This window comes from Penaeus monodon, chromosome 23 (assembly GCF_015228065.2).
Source record: "Penaeus monodon isolate SGIC_2016 chromosome 23, NSTDA_Pmon_1, whole genome shotgun sequence".
In the NCBI taxonomy this organism is placed as follows: Eukaryota; Metazoa; Arthropoda; class Malacostraca; order Decapoda; family Penaeidae; genus Penaeus; species Penaeus monodon.
The window spans coordinates 29,005,872-29,006,252 of record NC_051408.1 but is presented as its reverse complement, the minus strand read 5'-3'; the positions used below and the strand labels follow the sequence as shown (position 1 = coordinate 29,006,252).

The following is a 381-nucleotide window of genomic DNA, read 5'->3' as shown; positions in this document are numbered from 1 at the left end:
ATTTGGTGTGCTTGTAACGAGCGTTTCCCCACAGGCTGCCAAGTGGCCGAGAAAGCGTACAAGGACGGGGAGACCTGGCAGGCTTCTTGCTATGAGTTCACGTGCAACAACGGGACCGTCGAGCTGCAGCAAGTGCTGAACATGACGCACTGTGAGTGTTGAAAATGAAGCAGCCAACAAATGCACTCTGGCGACCTCTTTGCACTGACACACAATCAATGATACTGCGGTGCTCTTTATTTCATTTCCTTTGGCGTTCTGATGATCTATTTATTCGTGAATTCGTTTTCTAGGTTAGGGACGAAATGTGGCAGACCCTCACTCACTTCAGAATACATGCGTCGGTTTTATGATCTTTACCTTTTTTATAAGTAAACACAT

At 46.5% G+C, this 381-nt stretch overlaps 1 protein-coding gene across 3 annotated transcripts in view; it reads left to right on the top strand.

Annotated features, from left to right (window-relative positions):
• LOC119587918 (E3 ubiquitin-protein ligase XB3-like) overlaps window positions 1-381 on the top strand; it is a 46,347-nt gene extending 45,966 nt beyond the window's left edge. For 2 of the 3 annotated variants that reach the window (XM_037936629.1, XM_037936626.1), the window contains one exon: window positions 35-375. In XM_037936629.1, coding sequence (XP_037792557.1) covers window positions 35-162 — 128 coding nt within the window. In that variant the 3' untranslated portion in view covers window positions 163-375. Of the gene's footprint in view, window positions 1-34 lie in introns of all 3 variants that reach the window. The other variant, XM_037936628.1, reaches the window with a different exon arrangement.